We start from the raw sequence: 21,422 nt of genomic DNA, 5'->3' as shown, positions 1-21,422 counted from the left end.
AATACTATTTGTGTCAAACTAATTCATTAGAAAACCATTCTAACGTATACAAATTTGTCTGTGACAGGGCCTGACAATTTAGGTGTGAAACGAAAATGTATTTTATTAAAAAATAAAAACATGGTGAGATGGCACGATATGCATTTCCCATAGTTTAAAGTGTCTCCCATATGACTCAATGTTCTATTTTTCACCAAGATATTTAGAAGTGGAATTGTATGTTTCTGGTAGAATGTCCGTGAGTAGTTGGGAGCTATATTGGTGACTTGATTTTATGATTTATTGATACAAAGCTCTTGTGAATTACTGGATGATTTTACCTGTTAAGACCTCTAAAAATCATTTAAATAAAACAATGGGTCACAGGTAGACACTGCTTCATTTTAAGGGTCACACACCTGTTCTACAACACTCAAACATGTAACTACTGTAGCTAAGGGCGTAAAGTTTTGTAGGGGACATGTCTCTACCAATATCCAGTGACTACTGAATTGTCCCTAACAATAATTTTTTATTAAAACAATTAAATTGAAAAATCAGCATCTAGTCAACTATATTTGGTACACAAATAGTTAACAGCTTTTGTTCTGTACTACAAATCCAATGCATATTTTAAGTCTCCCTCTGGAAGCCTTTTTTGTTTTTATTGTCCCCACCAACAGTGACATGAAATATTTGCCCTTGACTATATTACTTCATTGATAGCCTACTTTTGCTTTGTCAGAGGCTCATGGAGGAGAAAATGACTAAAGGGACAAGGAAATGGGTAAAAAAGAAAAAAAAGGTCACTATAAACTACATATTAAAAGATTAAAGGTTTTAAAATGTCTTCAACTCCTCCCTCCTGACCTTTTCTAATTCTTTAGTCTGTCATGTGTGTCATTTGCTTAGCAGGTGTCCTGCTTGTCAATATAAGGACGAAGAAGAAAATGGTAAGAAACATTATACCCTGCATGATAATAAGGATACCAGCTGCAGTAAAAATAGCAGTGACAGTGGGCAAGACAGAAGATGGAAATTACATTTGAGGAATAACCAAATAGGAGCGGCACATTGAAGGAGATGATCATGTCCAAAGTGTTCACTCAGAATGAGGGGAATTTTCCTTTCAATCTTTCATGTACTCTTAAAGAGAGGACTCAACATTGCCATTCCCATGGTCTTGGACATGGTCTTATACCACATTTTTGAGATATGATCAATTGTATCAGTGAAAACAAAAACATAACCTAGAATGTAAAAAGTGTCTTAATAAACAGTGAAAAGAAGAATTAACTGTAGTGCCATCTAACGTCAGGGAAATGTCTGACGTTATGCCAGAGAAAACTGTTGCTTAAATGAATTGTATTCCAACAAAATGAAATAATTTTTGTGGTCATTCATGTTGTTTGACAAGTTAATACAAAGTACTATGTTGAGTAAATGTTACGTACTTGTATAGCGCCTTTCTAGTCTTTTCAACCACTTTTACACTACATCTGCATTCACCATTCACACACTGGCAGAACAGCCACCAGGGGGAATTTGGGGTTCAGTATCTTGCCCAAGGACACTTTGACATGCAGCCTGGGGGAGCCAGGATTGAACCACCAACCTTCCGTTTAACAGCCAACCTGCACTACCTCCTGAGCCACAGCCGCCCAAGTAGGCAAGTCTGGTAATATTTATATATAAGGTCAAATTGGAAATAGTTTTAAACAAGGTTGATGCTTTCCGGTGTTCCTATTTTTAAACTGAATGTATTCTGAGGAGATACAACTCTGTTTTCGAAGACACAGCTTCATTTCTTGGTGAAGATCATCCTTACATGGAGTCTATGGTGAAAACCAGTGACTGAACTACTATAAAATTAGACAGGAAAAACACCACAACTCAAGATCACTGCCCATTTCTAAATTGTCTCTGGATGGGACAGAGAGTCTTATTTTTCTGGGTACAAGGTATGGAAGAGATGTCATGTTGGCAAGGCCCTTGTAAGCTGTGTGAAAGTTAATATCGTAAAATTAACGTTATCAAAAGGAAGAAGAAAACATGGAACACGGAGCAAGAAAGCCTCTAAATGGTGTTAAAGGGGTTGTGGACAAGCAGAAGATGGTTTGATTTTGGTGGATAACAAGGTTACTGTTTCTTTTAAAAAAGGAGACAAATTGACTCTGAGCAATATTTGTTGTTTTGATTTGGGGCAGGCAAGCACCACATGAAAATAAGCTATTTAAGTTTTTATTGTTTTTATGTGTCATGCTTCAATTTTATGCATAAGCCTTGTTTGTGTTGCAGTATATATATAGAACTGTTTTATTTTATCTTTTGTCTTCAGGTGTCTAGGTTTGAATCTATGGTGCTTTTTTGTGAACAGTTGCACACGTGTATTATGTGTATGTTGTTTTTGACAGAATCAAATTAAATAACTCAATTAAGGCAAGAAACCACAATCAAAAAGGCTTTCCCCCTTTACTCATATCACATTGAAACTTTACAAGCAGAAAGTACATACATAGAAGCTTTTTTGAATTACAATTTTTAATGGGTTTTTTTTTCATTTTTATTGTGAAAATGAGTTCTTTCTTCATTAAATTTGCACTGATTTGGATATTATTGTGGTTATATACCAAATGGCCAGACAATTACAGAACAGTTTATGAAAAAATTGTTTTTCGTGGATTTATTCAAAATATCACTCATAAGTGCTCTGGACCCTTTATTTTCTACATGTTTACAGATAAATGACACATAAATTAAGGATGATGATCTAACTGCCTTGAAGGACAAGGAAACATGTCATTTTGAGAAAACAACTATTCAATGCAGTAACTAACAACACACTTAGCATATTGGCTATATATGGACTAGCTAACAGTATGCTGTAGAAAACAAGCTTTCCACCAAGATGTGATTCAATTTGGAGAGTTATAAACAGACTGGTCTAACTTTTACATGGAAAATGCTAACAAAGATGAAATATACCCACTCTGCAGTTGACAGACTTGGTATAAAACAGACAAATAATAATGATTATAAATATTGTTTTTACATTTTATGAAAGTATGCTATAACATTAGTTATAATAATAGTTGCAAATTACTTGAAATCTGAAAATGTATCATTTTGAACTGTAGTGTTTCGCCTTATGCACAGAAGATGGCAGTAATGTACCATCAATAATGACTTCAACTGCCACAAACCCAAGAAGAAGAAGAAGAAGAAGAAGAAGAAGACCCAGGAAGTGTGTGTTCATCGGTCCCATGCGTTGCTGCTCACTCGTTCATTCATTCTTGAAACGACAACTTTAGCTCTATTACATATTGTGGTTTCTCACGCAACACGGACATTATTGTGTGTTTAGGATACGATCAATTATCTTTCCCAAATAAACCAAAGACGGAAACTGTGGTGTCTCTGCAGGCAAACATTAACGCTAGCGAGCTCACTTAGAAATCGCGCTGAAGTCGTTTGTAAAGTCCCCCTGTAAAGTTCTAGTGCGTTATCTGAATGAAGAGTGCAGTAGATACTAGCATGATCAAGGAGAACCGATGGAATATACCCCCCAATGCTCCAGCATGCATGGAGAAGCATCTGTGCTCGGTGCAGTATAGAGCAGGTAGGTAACAAGGCGAGCTAGCTGAAGGTTACGCAGGTAAACACGTGGTGCAGCTGTTTGGTTATTATTAGTCCGAGTCTGTCTACATCTGTGATAATGCGTTCTGACTACTTTCGGCTCATATACAGTCCGCCAAAATATTAAATTAATAGCATGTAGTTTATTAAAGTTGGGCACATGCTGAGCATCCCAGCTAGGCTATGTTCTTGAATTTGCTTCAGGTGACAGAAATGTCAATTGAAATTACCTTTAACAATGAGCTAACAGCCGAATTGAAGACTGCTCCTAACAATTTAGTTTGGTCTGTCAAAATAGGATTAAGATATAGTTAATATTTTTATTTTAATTTATATTGGCTCTCCTCACAGATGGCACTCTGCTGCTCGGTGCCTCCAGTCTCAGTGGCAGGAGCTGGCAGGGATCTGTGTGGGTCTACAGTGACCCTGCACAGGCCCCCAATGAGGAGCTCTGCAAAGCTGGTGTGCAGACTGAGTCTGGAGTCACAGATGTCAAATGGGTATCAGAAAAGGGTGTTGTTGTTGCATCAGACTCAGGTAAGAAGCAGATTTGTAGCAATTCAGAATCGAGCATGCTCATGAGACTTGAATGTTAAACTGGGGTTTGTTTGACTGGTTGGTGTGCAGGTGCCTTGGAGCTCTGGGAATTGGCAGAGGACGAGCGTCTGCTGGTGAATCGCTTCACCAAACACGAGCATGACCACATTGTCACCACAGTGAGCCCAGTTACTGGAGCAAGCAGTGCTGTCACCGGCAGCATGGACTGTCGGTTAGAACTATATTTTATGTGGATACACACACAGTTGCCTGAAGTTTCACAGCAGAATAGAAGCATGTTGACTGTTTTAAACTTTGGCAATATGTTTTTGTCACTCACCCCCCCTTTCTCATCTATTCCCCTTTCTAAACTACAGAATTAAAATTTGGGATCTCAGTCAGCAGATGGTTGTCACTACCTACAATGGTAAGGGAACACCTCAAAATATCTAGTAAATAGTAATGGGAAGTATTGATATATTTTTTTAAAGATCAATTAATATTTATTTTTGGTTTTATGGAGTTTCTGTTTGCCACAAGGTCTTTCTGCTAAAGTTGAGTAGAAAGATAAATCAGGTCTTTGTAAATCACGAGATTGTTTGCCCTCATTCATGTGTTCCCTGTTTGTTTGCACAATGTCTTAAAAAGCTTTAAACGGATTTAAATAAATTTGCTTTGGTTTAGTTAAGCAATGTGCCAAAGAACAAATGATTCTCTGTTGGTGCAGAACTCAAATTTTTCAAATCATTTGCTAAAATTGTGACGTCTTTTTTTGCATTTTTAATTTTTTCATAAACTGCTGTACTTAAATGAAGAGAATCTGGTGATTTCTTAAGAAAGCACAGTGTATATTTCTGTATATAATATATGTGTATATAATAATTTGTTGTATTTTAAGAATGTCAGCAGTACATTAAAACCAAATGTTTCTTTAACTTTTCTCTTCCTCTAGTGCACACACAGCCAGTCAATTGTGTTGCCTGCAGTCCTACAGAAGAGTCTCTTTTTATCTCCTGTGGTCAAGTAAGTTACTGATTAACATTTTACATGAATGGTTGTAAAGACAACACCCTACATACAGTAACTGATTGAACTAGATTTTAGAGCACCTTGCTGCATAAATGTGCATGTTAAGAATGAACTGATTTCCAACAATACATGCCGTGTATAAACAGATAGTTCAGCAGTAATAAAGATGGTAACTCTAAGACTGTACTTGTCTTTATTCACACTGTTGTAATCCTCCATTCCTCAGGATGGCCGTGTGCTGATGTGGGACAGGAGAAAGCCAAACAAACCAGCCTCTAGAATAGGTGAGTAACATTTCCCCACTTAAACAACCAGGATCAGATTTTTTTCCCGGGTGGTTGACGGGTAATGGAATTCATTATGTTCAGATAAGTGTCTGAGCAGCTGCCTAGTGGCTGTTTGTTTGGCTCATTTAACAAAGCTCAATCCCGTGACTGTTGACCCTGAATCCAATAGTCTCTATAGGCAATTTAATTGGTATTACATCTTGTCAAGATATGATTTTTTTTAATGATGCCATTGCTGTCTTTTGTCTCAGATGTAGAGTCTCCCATCTGCGCCCCTACCACTGTAGCTTGGCACCCCCACCACAGAAGCACCATTGCTTTTGGTAAGGCAGCAGATTATTGATTGGCAGAGACATTAAATTGTTAGTTCCTGTGTTTCTGATCATGCTTGTTGCACTTCAGGTGATGAGCTGGGCAGAGTGAGTGTGAAGGATTTCCTGGGAACAGAGCCGCCCAAGGTGGAGAACGTCCACAACCGCAGAGTTAACGGGCTCGCCTTCTCTACACATAGGTAAACACAAATCCTAGCAGTGTCATTCGCCCTTACATTGCTCCTCTACAAAACTCAAACTTTTTTTTTAATCCCAGTGCCTCCATGCTGGCCTCCACAAGTGATGATTGTTCCCTCGTTGTTCTGAACTCTGAACTCCGTGAAATGTGAGTCTTTGCTCCTCATACCAAAAAACCTGGTCTATTGCCTGTACAATTATATAAAATAAAAAACACCAACCATGTGTTCTTCTTCTGTAGACTTAGAGATCGACAACACCAGGACTTTGTCAAAGGTGTGAGTTGGCTCCACAGTGGCTCCAACACTCTCACAACCGTAGGATGGGATCACCTTGTGCTTCACCACACAGTGGATATCGCTGCTGAAGCTCCCAACTCCTCCTCTTAGACCCAACATATGCTTGGAAGAGCACAATTTAAAACAACTACTCCACCCCCTATTTTTGAGGGCTGTCCATGCGTATCCAAAAAGTTAAATACAATATGTCATTCAGGAAATAAAGTGTTTCGTTGTCATTTAGTAATCCAGATATGTGCACGATATTTGAACTTGGTGCATTACTACACTACTGTACGGCCTCTCCCTTCCACTTTTTTCATACTGTATTGCATTTGTGTAATTACACTTAAAATATTGCATAGTTTTCCATTAAAGGTAACTTAATATTGTGATAGCAAGAGCATTTTGACATTTCTTTGTGTTTCCTGAATCTATTAAATGCCAACAACTGCTTTAGGAAGAAACTTAAGTACTGGGCGTGAGTGTGACTGAGGCAGGCTGGGTCAAAAGAGGACAGTGGGTTATTTGTTCATGTTTAACAAGTGAGGACGTTGGCTCAGAAGTTAACAAGATGAGTGGTTTGCAAAGGTCTGGTGTGGCTAATCTGTGGGCTGACGTAGACTGTACTTAGATACCTTAAAACTATTTTTACAAGCCATTATCTATGGAAATTCAGACAAAGCACTGAGGCAATTGAACACTCAAGCCCACAATAACGGAATGTTATTTTTTCATAATCTTGCTTTCTCTTTTTTTTTTAAGTTAAGTGTTTGTAACTTTTAATCATTAATATCATCAAAGAAGTACCAACCACCTTTAGCTCATTATGCAGGAGTTCAGGAACATTGTCTATTAGGATTCCTTCATAGTATGAAGAAGTATGCAATTTGATTTGTATTTTCAAAGTCTGGATAAGTATGGAAAAAATGTGTTTACAGACCATTTCCCCTATTCTCTTTTCTAAAATAGACATTTCAAATTTCCTAAAAATAAATTGATGATACAAGCAGAGTGTGTTTCATGGCGTTTGGAGCAGGAAGCCAGCGCAGCCAAAATGTTTACCACCGCGTGGGCCAGGGCGAGAAAGCCAGACAAGAAGTACAGTGGGTACGGAAAGTATTCAGACCCCTTTAAATTTTTCACTCTTTGTTTCATTGCAGCCATTTTCCAAAAATCAAAAAAGTTCATTTTATTTCTCAGTAATGTACACTCAGCACCCCATCTTGACAGAAAAAAACAGAAATGTAGAAATCTTTTGCAAATTTATTAAAAAAGAAAAACTGAAATATCACATGGTCATAAGTATTCAGACCCTTTGCCGTGACACTCATATTTAACTCAGGTGCTGTCTATTTCTTCTGATCATCCTTGAGATGGTTCTACACCTTCATTTGAGTCCAGCTGTGTTTGATTATACTGATTGGACTTGATTAGGAAAGCCACACACCTGTCTATATAAGACCTTACAGCTCACAGTGCATGTCAGAGCAAATGAGAATCATGAGGTCAAAGGAACTGCCTGAAGAGCTCAGAGACAGAATTGTGGCAAGGCACAGATCTGGCCAAGGTTACAAAAAAATTTCTGCTGCACTTAAGGTTCCTAAGAGCACAGTGGCCTCCATAATCCTCAAATGGAAGACGTTTGGGACGACCAGAACCCTTCCTAGAGCTGGCCGTCCGGCCAAACTGAGCTATCGGGGGAGAAGAGCCTTGGTGAGAGAGGTAAAGAAGAACCCAAAGGTCACTGTGGCTGAGCTCCAGAGATGCAGTCGGGAGATGGGAGAAAGTTGTAGTAAGTCAACCATCACTGCAGCAATCCACCAGTCGGGGCTTTATGGCAGAGTGGCCCGACGGAAGCCTCTCCTCAGTGCAAGACACATGAAAGCCCGCATGGAGTTTGCTAAAAAACACCTGAAGGACTCCAAGATGGTGATAAATAAGATCCTCTGGTCTGATGAGACCAAGATAGAACTTTTTGGCCTTAATTCAAAGCGGTATGTGTGGAGAAAACCAGGCACTGCTCATCACCTGTCCAATACAGTCTCAACAGTGAAGCATGGTGGTGGCAGCATCATGCTGTGGGGGTGTTTTTCAGCTGCAGGGACAGGACGACTGGTTGCAATCGAGGGAAAGATGAATGCGGCCAAGTACAGGGATATCCTGGACGAAAACCTTTTCGAGTGCTCTGGACCTCAGACTGGGCCGGAGGTTTACCTTCCAACAAGACAATGACCCTAAGCACACCGCTAAAATAACGGAGTGGCTTCACAACAACTCCGTGGCTGTTCTTGAATGGCCCAGCCAGAGCCCTGACTTAAACCCAATTGAGCGTCTCTGGAGAGACCTGAAAATGGCTGTCCACCAACGTTTACCATCCAACCTGACAGAACTGGAGAGGATCTGCAAGGAGGAATGGCAGAGGATACCCAAATCCAGATGTGAAAAACTTGTTGCATCTTTCCCAAAACGACTCATGGCTGTATTAGATCAAAAGGGTGCTTCTACTAAATACTGAGCAAAGGGTCTGAATACTTATGACCATGTGATATTTCAGTTTTTCTTTTTTAATAAATTTGCAAAAATGTCTACATTTCTGTTTGGTTTTTTTTCTGTCAAGATGGGGTGCTGAGTGTACATTACTGAGAAATAAAATGAACTTTTTGGAAAATGGCTGCAATGAAACAAAGTGAAAAATTTAAAGGGGTCTGAATACTTTCCGTACCCACTGTAGGTCAGTATGGCGTGGTACGATCCAAACCTTATACAGTAAACAAGTACTCTGCACTATCAAGCAACGAATGACATTACACCTAACATTTCTAGTTTCATTCAGAGGCACGTGTGGCTTATCAGTACAAGGTTGATTGAAGCACTATGCCGGGACACCTAACACTAATCCCTTCATGCAGTCTCCTAGGAAGGCTATATTTGTCCACAGAGAGAGAGAAAGAGATTGATCGTTCAGCAGCCTGTGTGTCATTATTTAAATAAATTTTATTGTGTAATATGTACTTAGTGGTGTAGTCAAGACCAAGACCAGTTCCCTGCATTGCATGGCACGAAATAACATGTGGAACGAGATCATAGGTACTTCTCAAAGTGATCTGAAAGATCCACTTTCCCATTAAATCACCCACATACAAACACTAAGAGCTGAAATCAATGTAAGCATCGCGGGAAGGGGTGACAGTCGTTTAATTAGGGTTATTGATTGCATTTGAAGCAATGAGTTTTACTTCCAATCAAAGTTAGGATGTTAACAAATGCAAAAGCAATTTATTGATATTCCCAAAGTTATGGTCTTGACTGGTCTTCAAATAAAATCCCGAGTCCTCAATATCCAACGGCCGTGCGTAATGGCACTGGGCTCTGGTGCGGCACTTCCCGGAGACCGCGAATTTATCAACACATCAGTCCTACTGCCTTCAGATGCTACAGGGATTTCAAACACTGAAGGTGAATCTTTTTTAGACAGAGTAGCCGTGGACAACATATACTGTAAGAAAAAACAAAAAACTAATTTATTAATTCATCAATGCATATCGATTTTCTGACTTTCCTGTTTTAACCACATTAAACGTTATTTTTCTGTGCCGATCTTGGTTGAAGAGTGTTTAATTGAAAAACATTATTTATATTTGAAGCATTGTTACGTTGTTACACCACCTCTGCAGGCAGCATTAGAACTATTATCTGTTTCATATACAATTTTGCTCAAAACGAACTGGACTCCAGTCTCGAACCTGAAATGTGGCCTACACTCCTGAAAACAAAATTAGGCTAGGCCTACGTCATATTAACGTGGTAGTTAACATTACACTTTAGCTATGTAAGCCTCCATATTTCACAATAAAATCAACATGTACTTGCAATAATGACACACAGGCTGCAGAAGGAATGGTCACTCTCTTTCCTTCTGGATATAGCCTTTCTATCAGACAGCATCAAGGAATATGCGTTAGGTCTCCGGCATCATCTTCACTCAACCCTTCACTGATATGCCACACGTGCCTCTACCAGACTTTTTCTATTTTCTAGGTGTTAGGCTTAGTATCAGATGTTGCTGGAGCCCAGAGCTGTCCTGGCCCTCCTACCTGACTGTGAGCCATGTAAACAAGTTGCCATTGCTACACAGTCACACCTGATACCACAGTGCTCTCAATACAATCCTCCCTCGTTTAAAACAATCTGTCTCTTTAATATGCCTAAATGGAAAGCTTAACCTTGTCTTTGGGGAAAGAAAAATCCAATGCTGGTTTGAATGGAACTCTGCATACTCCACCTTATAAAGCCTGTTAAGTCTGGGGTCCAATCTGGTGGAGAAGCAGCTGTTCCATTAGGGTCTGAGCTGGCTGTACATCTCTGGCTGTGCACGTACTGACTGAGGCTGCCTGTATTTGACCCGGGTCTGTGTGACTTGCTAAAGACGTCTGTACTGGGTCTCGACTAGTACTGGCTGATACTGGATGCTTGTAGGCTACTGGCTAAAGGGTTGGATTCTGTGCTTGTACTGGCTGGCATCTACTCTACTGACAGACCTAAGCACAGCCCATTCAAACTGGTTCCCCCATGTTTACTTTCATATATTTTCAAATGTAAAATACTATTCAATCTATGACTTGGCTGAATGTGCAGTACTATGTGCATCCATATTGCCCAGTCTGCCCCGCTCATCAACATTTACATAGTCAATGTGAATCAATTGCTTTCTATTTTGTAACTAACCCTTGACTGAGAGACAGATACTCCAATTGTTTTAAAATAATGAGTGCCATCAGGCCTTTACCTGACAAAAAGTCCCTCTTTCTCCTCTTATCAAACACTGACAGTAGAGTGAGCTAGGATCTTCTTCAGTTTGCATGCCCCTGCGTAGTGAGCGCATAGGACGGTCCAACCTTCAGACAGACAGAGCTGTTTCTATGCCAGTATGTCAGAGCCTGCAACACAGCTCTGCCCTAAGTACCCTATAAACCAAAGCGGACACCCATGACCAAATTAGTTTGAAAGACAATGCGGCAGTATCTTTAAATTGCATATACATATATCACTTGTGCATTGATGTAGTTGTTAAGGAAATATATTTTCAGCCTACGGAAACCATCCCTACCTAATTTATAGACTACCTAGTAATAATAAATATCTAGCTAGAAGTCTGGAAAGATGTGGAATTTTGAAATGGAAAATGTGTAGGAACCCTGGTCATTTCTTGTAATACAGAAACAGAAATAATACAGATTCCGTTTCAAAATATCTCAATACATGATGTATCTTCATAGTTAAGGTCATGGTAAATCAACTTTACATGTAGAAGATCAAGTATCTGTAGACATAACACAGTTCAACAGAGTAACAGATCTGTAGATTATTATTGATTAGAAATAGATATATATATAGAATTATTAAACCATTTCTTACTAGATGTGGTTGATTTTACAAAGGGTTTTAATACTGAGACTATAACATCTGAATCTTGAAAGAGCTTGAATAACAGGCTATATCAAATATTATTTGAGATTATTGCTGATTAAATCTTTATGTTGGTGCTTCCCTACTCTTTACTCCACTGTATTATATAAAATACAGTGCAGCTGTCCATTCTTCTTCATATGCACATCAAAGACGTCTTGATACTAACACAAAAGTTTAATACTGTACGCAAGAAAAAACAACATCTCAAAGACATTTATTTAAACATGCAATTAGTGCTTGGATTTATTTTTTCAGTTAGGGAGTTGTTACAAAACATTTGTTGTAGATAAACAACTCTGCTTAAAGACTAATATTTTAAATATTGTGATTATACAACCTTAACATGTACATAAAACTACATCTTACAATATCTAAGTTCTATTTTAATCTTATGCAAACTGATATGTACAGCATAAAAACATGAGTGTAGCTACATCGACACAATTCAGCACACACGCAAAACATTTCCCACATCAATAAATATGAGAAGCAATCCTTCTGAGAGATCAACACACTCTGGCACATCTCTGAACTAACAGTTGGCTTTGTTGCAACGGACCTACATAATGTACATGTAACAGTTATGGGACATGTAATTACAGCATGAACCAACATTGTACATTATTGTATTTTACAGTCAAGATTACAGATCTGTTATGGACTTTACAGAATACTGAATAATGTAGATTAATTTTCATCCGGCATACACATCATACTCATTCATTATATATGAATAGAATTTTCTTTTCCTTTAAATATTACCCATGTGGCATTGAGATTGATTAAAAGCTTTAGTTAAAAAGGAAACATACCTCAATGTATAAACCAGCATCTAAAAAAAACTTTCAAAAAAGGGTTTACTGTAATGCTTCAAAAATAAAATATAAAAACAGTTTTTTCCCCCTATGTAAAAATTCATTCTGATGCAAAACTACGTTGTCCAATCACATGCAATGTGTGCTAAACAGAAGGACACCTATCTCATTTAACACCTCAAGAATCCCCTTTACTAACGAGAGTAATAGGCTGTTTGGTTCCAGGGCGAACTGTAAAGGTCATACCGTACTGATGTTTTGACCGCAGTCCATTGCTGAAAGGAAGACAACATGCATGATTATGAGTGAAAAATGTAACTAAACACTGGGATCATTGTCTCAAAAAGTGAAGGTGTCATATTTGAGCACTGGGAGTCTTACCTGCTGGGAACCTTGACTGAGGAGGTCTCCTGTTTTTTCCTAACCAGTTTATCCTCCAGCTCCTTCATGTCCAGGGTTGCGGCTTTGTTCTTGCTCTGTGGTGTGGTTTTGGGGACAACAGGGATTTTTTTGTCCTCATCAGACAAGGGGCCGCCCCAGTCATCGGAGCTGGTCCCTGCCTCCTTAACTGGGGCCATTTTGTTGTCCATTTCCAACATCTTCTTTTGTAAGATGCTCAGGAGCGTAGCCTGACTTGGTGATAGAGTGTCTGGTAGCTGAGAGGGGACCACTTTGGGTTTTGTCTGGACTTGTACCTTTGGTTTGACATCAATGTCAGGAGGTGGAAGTTTCGGAGCGGCTGGGGGTTTAGGCTTTGGAGGAGGAGGTGGAACTTGAGCTGTAGGGAGAGAGCTCACAGTTGGCATTGGTGCCTTTTTCATGGGAGGGTCAGGTGGTGGGATGGAAGGAGGGGGCTCCATAAACTCATCTAAATCATCAAATTCTGGTGGTGGAGGGAGTAATGGCACACTTAACTCCTCTTTAATATCCTCATGCTGTGCCGATTGAGACTTTGAGGAGCTTTGCTTGGCATTTTGTTTCTGCTCAGCCTGGTGTGTTGCACTTTGGGGTGCAGCCATCCTATTGAGAGCTGGACTGGTAGATGGAACTTTGACCAGTGCAGGACTGCTGGATTTTTCTGGAGTCTGAATAACTGAATTGACAAACTTTGGACTCTCCTGTATTTTTTCTTGAGATGTTGGAGAAGAGAAGGAGCTGGACATAGGGGTGACAATAAATGAATTGGGATTCGTGTCACTTGGGAGAATGCGTGCACTAAGCTGCTCATTGTTCTTGGCACTGTTTTCCCGTGACAAAGAAGGAGTCGATTTATGTTTATCTCTTTCTTTAGCTGCCAGTAAAAGAGCCAGCGGGGAAGTTGCAGGTCCCTCTCGTGCCCCATTTATGTCGCTCTTCAGGTTGCGTAGTTTACGATCTAATAACGGACTGAATTTGCGATTTTGACTTGGAGATCCTTCAAGTTTTTCCTTGCTGGGCTCTGAATCCACCCAAGCACCATTCATTGTCTGAAGCTGTGGTGACATCTTATGTGGAACCTGGAGAGGTTTGTCTATTTCTGGCGGTGCTGAGACTGTCCCTGTCTTAGCCTTCTTGTTTGGCTCAGGCAGGGGTGATTGAGAGAGTTGGGTAATTTGTAAGTTCTCCTTTGGCTCCTGTACATCTTTGGAAACTGGTTTAGATGGTGTAGCCACTTTAGGGGATTTCACCTGAACAAGCACTGGCGCAGATTTGACAGACCCAGAATCTTCCAGAAGCAACATCTGCTTGGGTATTGGGTCGCGATCCTCATACCCGCTGAGAATTGAGGTCTTAGGAACACTGTAAAGCCTTGCTGTGTTTTGGGGATTGAAGGTGGACAGTGTCTGCATGGTGGGAGGTGGGGCAGGAGTCTGTGGTGGGGAGTCAGGATAGGAGATAGAGGACAGTCTAATGGGCTTTTGAGGTGGTGTCTTGTGTTCCCTTAAAACAGGGGTCTGGGAAAGTATTGGACGCTCAGGAACTTTGACAGGTTGTGGACTAGAAATGGGTAAGGATGATACAGAGCCACTAGAGCAAGTAGACGGAGGCTTTGGCGGAGCCATTGGTGGCGGTTTTAAGAAGGTTAAGTTTTCCTCATCCACTGAGTGAAGGTGATGTGAAGGGGGTTTTGGAGCGGGCATGGAAGGTGGCTGAAGGTTTGCCAGGTCTAGACTGTTCAGGTCACCCATGAAGTCTGGTGGAAGAGGGATAAAAGTCCCTGGAGGGGGTGGAGGTGCCATAGAGGGAGGAGGAGGAACAAATATTTCCCCTTCCATGAGGTCAGGCACAGATATAACCGATCCATTGGACAAATGTTCTTCACCAACTATGAAAAAAGAAGAGAGAGAATAACTCAGAGAAAGTTCAGTGCTGTTGAACACTGGGAAGCGGAAGCCTTTACAATATTTAACATGTGTTGCTTTCCCATGTTTCAAACATTTACATACTGTAGAAGTATTCAGAACTATGTGAGAAATCTTTCAGAAGTCAATTCAAGTGAAAAGTCAATAAGATCGTAAAATACAATAAAATTCCTAGATTATCTGATTAGGTGCATGAACAATGTCACAATAGCAATAAAAGCAGATATCTTAAAAAGAAAAAATAACTACATCGGTCATAAAGAATCAATTAAATCTGGATTAAAAGCCTGATAAAGAAGTAAGATGGTAATGTGATTTGGGGGGTTTTAGAAATTATTGATGTCCACTTTTTTTTTTATAAATGCTAAAACTCCCTTTCTGTAAATACACCTCTATCTGGTATGGCTGGTATGACACATGCAGGAGGGTTATTGAACAATTCCTTAGGCAAACATTTACCTGCATTTTCAACCCTTTATGGAGACGTCTATGAAGGTTCTCACTTATCCAGGTCATAGTTATCCAAGGAAATCAAGAGCAACTGGACTAGGCTGAAGACTGACTGAATACGCTTCATGTATCTTCAACCTAGTTCAGTTGCCCTTGATTTTAACCTTCCTTGGATTCCTTTATGGAGACATTATGATTGCCGTGCTCCATCAACTGAGTCTGAGTAAACGCACTGCAAATGACATGGGTCCTTTGGAGTGTAAATAATGGAATTTGGGTGTTTGCCATGTTGAACTTAAATACATATTAGAGGCGGGTAGGTGCTCACCTGAACCGTTGATCTTTGTACCACTGACAGGGGGGAGGAGGGGGACTTTGGGTGTTGGGACAGCAAACCCTTGGAAACTGTCTGATGAGGACTGTGAGAAAACAAACATTCACCATCAGACTGTTGATTTTCAAAACATGGTTCAAAAATAGCAGTAAACATGAGAAAAATTACATCCTGTTCAAGATACACTAAATTTTCGTTCTCAGAGTGAACAAACCAGTTCTGAGCTATTGCAGCACTCAACGTTCCTTGTTCCAACAGTTGCAGCCAAATAATTTTATTGGCTCTTAGGTCTTAGTATTAACAGGAACTTTGGCAGGTGGTGAATATAATAAAATGTGTTCGTTTTGCTACAACTTGCTAATCTGTGACAAAACACACAAATTTGCGATGCCTCTCTCTAAATTGTGCATTTTTTTAGGATACTCTTTGCTATGACTGAACTTTAACATATATCACTCATGAGGAGCACTTGGCGAATCAGAGGATACACCTGTTACATTTTTTAGTAGTTAAAGTGGGCCTGGCTGGGAAAATTGCAGGGTTTCACTTAGAGACCTGTGGTTTTGTGAGTGTGTGTATGTCTATTTGTGTGTTTCATGTTTTTATATCCCAGTGGGGACTTTAACGTGAATTCATACTAACCGAGACTAATAGAGACTGCTTTTTGAGGGTTAAGAGTTGAAGTTGAGGTTCAGGTTGTGGTCAGGGTAAGGGTTAAGGTTAGGCATATAGTTGTGATGGTTAAGGTTAGAGTAAGGAGCTAGGGAATACATTATGTCTATGCAATGTCCCCATGGGAATAGAGAAACAAATATGTGTGTGTGTGTGTGTGTGTGTGTGTGTGTGTGTGTGTGTGTGTGTGTGTGTGTGTGTGTGTGTGTGTGTGAGAGAGAGAGATTTTCTGTTCTCTTTACAGCCCAAACGCCACCAAAAATAAACACAGACTGTGTTGACACAATATAAGTCCATAAGAGTTAACAGGGTATTTGTCCTTTGAAACATATTTTTACTGCCGTGCTTCTTGACATTACTGTGCTGCAGGCTCGTAATCTGCTAATGCAATGAGACAACAAGCTAACATCAGTTTCACTGCATCACAATAGTCTAGTTAATTAGGCTGGTAATGAATTAGGATCTTGAAAAGCTGTTTTTTAGCTTTCTTTTATTACATGTAATACATCTACTCAAATTACAGACTGACAACATTTTTATACGTAGAATAAAACTGCTCTCATGTCTCAACAAGCCATTTCCCTAAAAAAGTCAAACAGGTCTCAGTTTCAATTAGAATAAGTTGGACTCCTGCCTGATATCATACCTTCAATGACACAACTCTCCCTTTGCTAATAATCACAGGACACGCATGTGGCTTCTTGGAAAGAACACTGCACTACAGTCAGGGAGTGTCAGTAAAGATGGCGTATGATTCAATTTGTTTTCATCTGTTTGTTCCCTGGGCTGTGACTCACTTTTATCCGTCACAGTAGTCTGAGCTGTCCTGCCGGTGTGCTGCTGGGTGTGTCACGCCCAACGCATGCCAGAGATGCATTCACAGAACACTCCCAAACACTTAGGTGTGTGAACCACAGTAGAGATGAGCTTCGTATTTAAATCTGTATCATGATGATATAATAGGAGGATTGACAGTCATATGGGCAGCTAAACTACTTAAACTTTGCACATTAGCGTTAGGACAATAAGGCACTATATTGGAATATCTACAGTTGCAATACACAATGGTGGAAGTATTGGGATCTTTTGCTTAAGTAAATGTAAAAATACTCCATCACAACTAAATGCATTCAAAATTCTACTTAATTAAAGTATTATCAGCTAAATGTACTTTGATTATTAAAAGCAAAAGAGCTTATTATGGTGCAGAATCGCGAGTGTTTTACTGTACATAAGGCACCCCAACTAGAAATTTTGTAAGTAAACAAAACCTGCTTTAAGTAACTTTTACTTGAGTAAATGTACATAGTTACTTTCCACCACTGGTGCTGCTTTATCAAAACAAGTATGGTTGTTTCTATTAAAAGTAGGAACTGTACATTATAATTTGCTATTTTTTGTAGTAGTTTCTTCATTTCAGATTTCCAGTTTCAAATACTATGAACCGCAGAGCATCTCTGAATGCAGTTAATTAATTTTAGTACTGTACTGTTTATAGCTTACTCTTTGCAGATTTAGCTCTATCTAATACACTTGGATGGTGAAACCATCTTTATTGTAGACAACATATTGTGAGTAATGCTATCATTCACATAGTGACTAGTGCCTAGTGACTTTCACCAAACAGACACAAACATCCCCAAACTCAACCAATGCAAACACTCAACTGACAAAATTATAAATAATTCATACATGTCCAGCTTTCTGCTTATTTACGCTGACTCAGATTCACACTCTCTGCCAGTCAAACACAAAATCTTCCTTTATGATCTAATTTGCATCGTTGCAGCTCTTTAGATACAGAGTTTGCATATCTTATCTTATTCCAATATTGGAAACTGAGCGTAAATGTAAATATCCATGGTGTATGCACCATGAAGCTTAACAGAGCCACTCACAGCGTGATGCTTGACAGTGGGTCTGGCACGCACACTGGCAGTTCCTGACTCTGGGATCGCTGATGACTCCAGCACCAGCTCCACATCATCTGAGGAAATAAAAATAAAAATATTTGAATCACCTGGGAAACTTTTGTTAGCATGGCAAGTTTCAGTTCAAGATTACAGCCATTCAATTTCTGCTCAAAGGGTTGGTGTAAGCAGATGAACACTGACGAGTATTTTTAAATTCACCTTTGAAAGAAGACACTTAACACATTTTAACCTGTCCAACTGTCTATTGTTCTTCTTTCAGGTAAAGATTAGTACATTCCTGTCATTGTACAGGTAACAAGATACTGTGTGCACCACAGTGGCCTCCTAGTAGGTGACACTCAACCTAATTATCTACTGTGTGATCCCATGTCCTGTTCCAGGTAGTTTTGTTAGTGACAACTAAACTGTTATGGGCAGGTGAAGACCTCACAGTAATTGTTATTTATATTTCACCACGGTGTTTAAGTGAAAGCTTAGTTATGGTCGTATAAATGTTATATTAAATCATTAAATAATCAATATTAAATCATATCCCCAAATTGAAATGATTGAAATGCTATTCTAGACTTAGGCCAAAAGGGAAAGGTGAGTTGAAAGAGCACTTAGATAAAGGCACAGTAACTAATTTTATACCCATCCAACTTTAGATGTAAAATTACAAACCAATACAGACAGTTGAAAGAAAACTTTTGCTAAACTAACTGATAATCTTAGGTCACTGAGGTCGGCTGGAGAACAGAAATGTACATTACTTTACTGTTCATTCCAGCGTTAGTCATCTCAAGTCTCAAGTGGCCGATGAAAGAAACGTGTCATTGAGAAGCATTTAGTCCATATGTTCTGTCAGCCTTCTACAGAAACACCTTCCAAAGGGGCTGAAGAAAGAATCACCAAAGAGTGACGAAAGAGCTTGACATAATAAACAAGGAAGGCAAAGTGATTTTCCTTTCCTCAAGTATTAGTACAAGTATTATGTTTTCCCTGTGATGTTCACGCACTGAACATATGATGGTGTCACACCAAAACAAATACAGCTGAGGGCTCAACTCGGTACAAGCGAGTACAGAAAGAATTGCATGTGGTGTTAAACCAGTCTAACCAAATGATTAGTTTCCTTATTGTTCCCCTGCCTGATTTAAATACACAAATGTTCTTTCTCATTTTGTGGCTTTGCATAGCTTGTTTCCTGCTCTTCCTTAAATGGAACTATTGTCACGTCAAGCTAAACAGTGAACTGATAGATGAGTCTATTGTCAGGAATTAGTGTTACGATAATATTATGGTATTATCTTTTAAGTTTAAGTCTTTTCCTGGTTTAAAGGCTGCTTTACTTTTAAGCAAACCAACTTTATGATTTAAATGTTTAAGCTGAGTGAAAGGCACAGTGAATAATGTATTAAGGAGTGGAACTCTGTACAAGCCTAGTCTGGCTTCGTTCCCTCCTTGCATTGTTCTGGACTTGTACCAAACGTGCTAAACAAATAAACTAAACTAAACTAAACATCATTTCCTCTTAGTTTGGCAAAAAAAAACAACTCATAGTCTGCGTACTATCTTTTTCTAGATCTATGAACCGCATCTCACAGTCTTTCTCAGCTGATGGAGTTTGCTAAGTTGTAATAGTATGTATATGTGCAATTATATGTTCCTATAGTATTACTAAAGTTCCAGTCCCTAAAGTAGTGTATTGATATCAAGGTATTTCAACAAAAGTAATGTGATTTTTATTTTGGTCAGTATCATCCAGTCAGGTCTTCATACTTTTGTCAGGATAGCGAAGAAGAAGAAATTTCTACACTCTGTTATTTTATACACACAGGACCAGAATACAGGAGAGGTGTCAGAGTGAGGGGGCTGCCACATAGTCAGGTGCCCAGAGCAGTAGGGGTTCGGTGCCTTGCTCAAGGGGCACCATGACAGTGCCCATTAGATGAACTGGCATCTCTCTAGCCCCTGGTCCAAACTCTGTATGACTGGTCTGTACTGGAAACTCTCCAGTTCCCAAGCCAAGTCCCCACAGAGTGAGCTTCTGCCACCTCCGCTGATATTTCACTTGCAACCACCGCTAGATATCATTATGTTGTGTATCTGAGATTAGAGTTGACTGTTGTTCACATTAAGGATTTCAACCTATGTCTAAACAGGTCAGGACAGTAAACATCGGTCAAACAAACACACTGAAAGCAGCTTTTTAAAATATTTTTCTAATAACAGAGTAATGGATCCTGAAGAGATTCAATTAAACCAATTTCCTCATTTGGCTTGAGCTCCTAAACAACATCCCGTTATTTCCTTAAAGCATTGTTAAGGCAACAAAAAAACTACAGCAACACAATGTGTGTTGTACAGAGGGCAGGTCATTGTGAAGCCACACTATGCAAGGTCACCCAGATTTCCCAAGAAGAGACATTTGAGAACAGGCTTTTCACGGATGAACTCACTATCCTGACAGCACCTGCTGCTCATATGGACATGTCAAAAATACTAAAAGGCTGGTGAGGATGTCTTTTAGGATCATATTATCAACATTTAGCCTACAGACTTCTGTTCATGTCAACACCAGGTACAAAGGTCATTTATTCCTCAGTGAATCGTTCATGTTAACACATTCTCTCCTTTATAGCCTATAGGCCCTGTAAACACGGTACTTACCCATGTCTTTAATTTTGATGTTAGAGTCAAAAAGAGACGGCTTCTTCCGAGACATGAAATTCAACGTTCCCTTCTTCATGTTTGCTGGTTAGTGGATGTGTAGATACGGCTGGGCTGGTTGAGGCAAGCTTATTGACGCATTTTGGTCAACAGGTAAGTCCGAGGTAACGTGCAGGTGAGCTACTCTCGAATTTCGCGACAGGTGCACCGTCGCGCGCCAGGTAAACCTGACTCCTGTGATCTGATGGAAACTTTTCGGGACAGACAGAGAAAATGGAGCCGACCACGCCTTCTCTCCTGTCACTGTGCCTCCCTGTTTTTATACACTCCCAGCACAAAGCTCACCTGCGTTTACCTGCGCACTCCCTGAGCCGCTCCTGTTGCTCACTATGCTCTCACTGCTCATCTTAGAGAGCCGCGAAATGAGTCTGTCATCCTCATAAAGACTTCACAGCGCTGTGGTCCGCCTTATTGGCAGGGCAGGGCTGACTGTGAC

The 21,422-nt window shown here is 39.7% G+C and overlaps 2 protein-coding genes across 2 annotated transcripts; one reads left to right on the top strand and one right to left on the bottom strand.

Annotated features, from left to right (window-relative positions):
- Positions 1-3,217: 3,217 nt before the first annotated feature.
- wdr77 (WD repeat domain 77) lies at positions 3,218-6,658 on the top strand. Its single transcript, XM_038697629.1, has 10 exons — positions 3,218-3,598; positions 3,967-4,152; positions 4,243-4,384; positions 4,530-4,579; positions 5,105-5,175; positions 5,408-5,465; positions 5,720-5,791; positions 5,871-5,979; positions 6,057-6,125; positions 6,219-6,658. The coding sequence occupies exons 1-10, from the start codon at positions 3,490-3,492 to the stop codon at positions 6,364-6,366; spliced, it is 1,014 nt and encodes a 337-aa protein (XP_038553557.1). The 5' UTR covers positions 3,218-3,489; the 3' UTR covers positions 6,367-6,658.
- A 5,282-nt stretch (positions 6,659-11,940) lies between these two features.
- LOC119886661 (pollen-specific leucine-rich repeat extensin-like protein 1) lies at positions 11,941-21,422 on the bottom strand. Its single transcript, XM_038697548.1, has 5 exons — positions 20,927-21,422; positions 18,239-18,327; positions 15,663-15,753; positions 12,924-14,847; positions 11,941-12,817 (listed from the first exon to the last, which is right to left on the bottom strand). The coding sequence occupies exons 1-5, from the start codon at positions 21,003-21,005 to the stop codon at positions 12,721-12,723; spliced, it is 2,280 nt and encodes a 759-aa protein (XP_038553476.1). The 5' UTR covers positions 21,006-21,422; the 3' UTR covers positions 11,941-12,720.

The sequence above is a fragment of the Micropterus salmoides genome, unplaced genomic scaffold (assembly GCF_014851395.1).
Source record: "Micropterus salmoides isolate LMB-PRFRI ecotype aquatic unplaced genomic scaffold, ASM1485139v1 Ms_hic_scaffold_4, whole genome shotgun sequence".
NCBI lineage: Eukaryota > Metazoa > Chordata > Actinopteri > Centrarchiformes > Centrarchidae > Micropterus > Micropterus salmoides.
The sequence above is the reverse complement of the archived record's forward strand: the minus strand, read 5'-3'. Positions and strand labels throughout refer to the sequence as shown.